The 2,949-nt window shown below is 47.6% G+C and overlaps 1 protein-coding gene across 1 annotated transcript; it reads left to right on the top strand.

Annotated features, from left to right (window-relative positions):
* The first annotated feature begins 327 nt into the window (after positions 1 to 327).
* On the top strand, positions 328 to 1,870 carry LOC120893549 (glycine-rich cell wall structural protein-like). The gene is made up of 2 exons (XM_040295510.1): positions 328 to 534; positions 1,532 to 1,870. The coding sequence occupies exons 1-2, from the start codon at positions 328 to 330 to the stop codon at positions 1,868 to 1,870; spliced, it is 546 nt and encodes a 181-aa protein (XP_040151444.1).
* Positions 1,871 to 2,949: the final 1,079 nt, after the last annotated feature.

The raw sequence follows: 2,949 nt of genomic DNA, 5'->3' as shown, positions 1-2,949 counted from the left end.
GCCTATGGAGATCTTTACAGCCCGGTTCTCATGAATAGCAACGTGCATAACTTGCTGCACGTTTACAATGACGTTTGCAGGTTCGATGACTAAAAAACATATCAGCCTTCATTTTTGAGGCATTTTTGCATGACCTCAAAAAGCTGGTGCATTCCGGGAGGCACAGCCTGGTACAAGCGGTCCATCGTTTGCTGGAACTGCAACATGTCATTGTTGCCAAGCGTCAGCAAAACAAACCGGTGGACGAACCATCGGTGGGCACGGTTGGTGTTAACAACCGTGCGGCAGGGCTTTGCTATGCGAAAAAACTTTCGCGATCAATGGTTCATGACCAACTCGGGCGAGGTGGTCCGTTACGAAACGGCCACAAAAACAGGCAAGGACGTTACGGTGCAGGGGTACGTGTTTTTCAAACAGGTGCCTGCCTTTACGGAACCTTGCCTTTCAACTGAGGCGAATATTTACTCTGCCAACATGGTAGATTTGAATAAGGGTGAACTGCAACACTACGTCAGCAGTACGCTGATGTGCAAGGTAGCTGGTAGGTACATTTGCTAAGAAATAAATGTAAAAAATATGCCTCTTCCCAAAACCCTGGTTAAGTGTTTCGGATCAGGAAGGTGAATAATGAGAAATTATCTTAGGTGGTGTGTGGCAGAATGCATTTTTTGTATTCATGAATTTATAGTGAATTAATTTATTAATTTAATAATAATTCAACTAAAAAACGAACAAAAAAAAACTAACTAATTAAACCAACTAAGTACTAAACGAAACTAAACTTAACTTTACTACCTACGCTATAAAAAAAAACTTACACTAAACTAACCTACATTATTGTTCTTATTTACATTGTGCATTAGTTCATTATTTACATTCTTCGATTTTGCTGGATACCGCAACACGCGTTTAAAAAAATCCAAAACATAAGCTGTAGTGATGGGCGCCTTCCAGGTCGCTGCGGCTTTGCGAAATAGCTCGCATACATTTGGATAATGTGCCATCGCTACCTTTCCGTTTCGCCGAGACCACCGGCAACGCGAAATAAAGCTACCGTCGATAACAAGATCCCGCCCCTCCCTCAACCGTTTGGTGGGATCCGTTGCCATCACCTCGTTCTGCACCCAGCCAGGCAGTTCTTTGCATATTGGTTGTCACTCAACTTATGCTCCATGCTTTTCAGCTTCTCCTCTGACCGTATGGGCTGCAGCGTGAAACCGTCCGTCACCGGAAGCGCGTAACCATCTGGATCGGCACATCCAATCTTCTGCAATTTATTTAAGGTTACTTCGGTAGCCATGGCGGTCTTCCGGGTGACCGTCACTTCCTTTTTCAAAGTTACAATTTCTGCGGCGAGTTCGTCGAAGCGGCGATTTATTGTGGCTGACAGCTCGGTTATCACCTGCCGCACATCGGTCAGAGGAGGAGCAACGGCAGGACCATCCGTTGCAACGACAGCAGGAACTGTTGCAGGAACTCCGGCTTTGGCAGGGACGACGATAGGGCGGCGCGGAATTTTGTTCTCGGGAAGCGAGGCTGGAATGGTGTTGTTGGCGGTGGTGTTGGCGGTGGTGTTGGCGGTGGCGTTGGCGGTGGCGTTGGCGGTGGTACGGACGATGGTGTTGACGGTGGCGTTGGCGGTGGTGTTGGCGGTGGCGTTGGCGGTGGTGTTGACGGTGGTGTTGGCGGTAGTGTTGGCGGTGGTACGGACGGTGGTGTTGGCGGTAGTGTTGGCGGTGATACGGACGGTGGTGTTGGCGGTGGTGATGGCGGGGCGCTTACCCATAACCTTCCGCACGGAAATGGACGATGGTATGGCGGGATAAATGGAGTCCTGGCCAATCAGAGCAGAAGCCCGATGTTCGGGTAGTTTGGAGTACTTGGCCAGCTTGCCATCTGCCCGACCCATTTCCTCCACAGTCATCGACCGCTTTTGCATCAATCTAAATTGTTCCGGAGTAAGTATCATAACCTAATGCTCCTTCCCTGTGGCAACGGTTTTTGCTGGACGGATAACGGTGTTCGAAATAATATTTATGGTGCGCTTGGTGCCGGTGGTTCGAGTGGTAGAAGTTGTGGTGGTGGTGGTGGTGGCTGTGGTGGTGGTTGTGGTGGTGGTGGCTGTGGTGGTGGTTGTGGTGGTGGTGCTGGTAGTGGTGCTGGTGGTGGTGGCTGTGGAGGTGGCTGTGGAGGTGGCGCTGATACAGCCCTGCGGCAGCCAATAAGCCGCATTGTACCGAACAGTTCCACTCGAGTGCCCTTTCGGATTCATGGTTAGCTAGAGGAAGGACTAAATTTTAAATTAGAATCATACACATCCGTGTCCATCGCGGTCAACCGGTCAAATCGGAACGGGCATGGAACATGTTGACCGAAGCCAGGTCAATCCAGCGATCGAGTCAACCACGGCACGTAAGAATTCGAATAATAAATAAATATACACTTACCAATGTATATATATGTATGCGCTGATTAATCTGAAAAAATTTCCTTGAAAAAAACAGCCCGCAAACTAGCCACTGCACACGCACAAGTCTTGAACGGATATGAGACGGCACCAGCAATACAGCGACAATATCAATACCAGGAGTAGTAGTGTGGAACAAACGAAATGAGTACATGTGTGCAATACAGAAAGTCCTCCTCCTTCCCATTATCATAAACCAATACCTTTTTGAGCCTTTTAAATACATGGATATTTACAGCGCGCTGTAGTGTGTAACTTTTTTTTTATCTTTATCCACCAACACAATTACATTGCGCCAAATTTGAATTGGTAGAAAGAGATAGCCGTTTGTTCGCATTTGCTCTCTCGCTCGCCGCGCCTTGAAAAACTGCAATAAAAACGCTACGCAATATACGCTGGCTATCATAGTTTTGGCTGAAGTCTAGCGTATTTTTTTGCGTATTTTATTGACACTAAACGACGCAAAAAACTACGCAGAAAAC

The sequence above is a fragment of the Anopheles arabiensis genome, chromosome 2 (genome assembly GCF_016920715.1).
Source record: "Anopheles arabiensis isolate DONGOLA chromosome 2, AaraD3, whole genome shotgun sequence".
Classification (NCBI taxonomy): Eukaryota; Metazoa; Arthropoda; class Insecta; order Diptera; family Culicidae; genus Anopheles; species Anopheles arabiensis.
This window is presented reverse-complemented; position numbering and strand designations above follow the sequence as displayed.

Coding starts and splice junctions, on each gene's coding strand:
- LOC120893549 (XM_040295510.1), top strand. CDS start 328: ATGACCAACTCGGGCGAGGTGGTCCGTTACGAAACGGCCACAAAAACA. Junction 535..1,531: donor GCAGTACGCTGATGTGCAAG/GTAGCTGGTAGG, acceptor GTTCTCGGGAAG/CGAGGCTGGAATGGTGTTGT.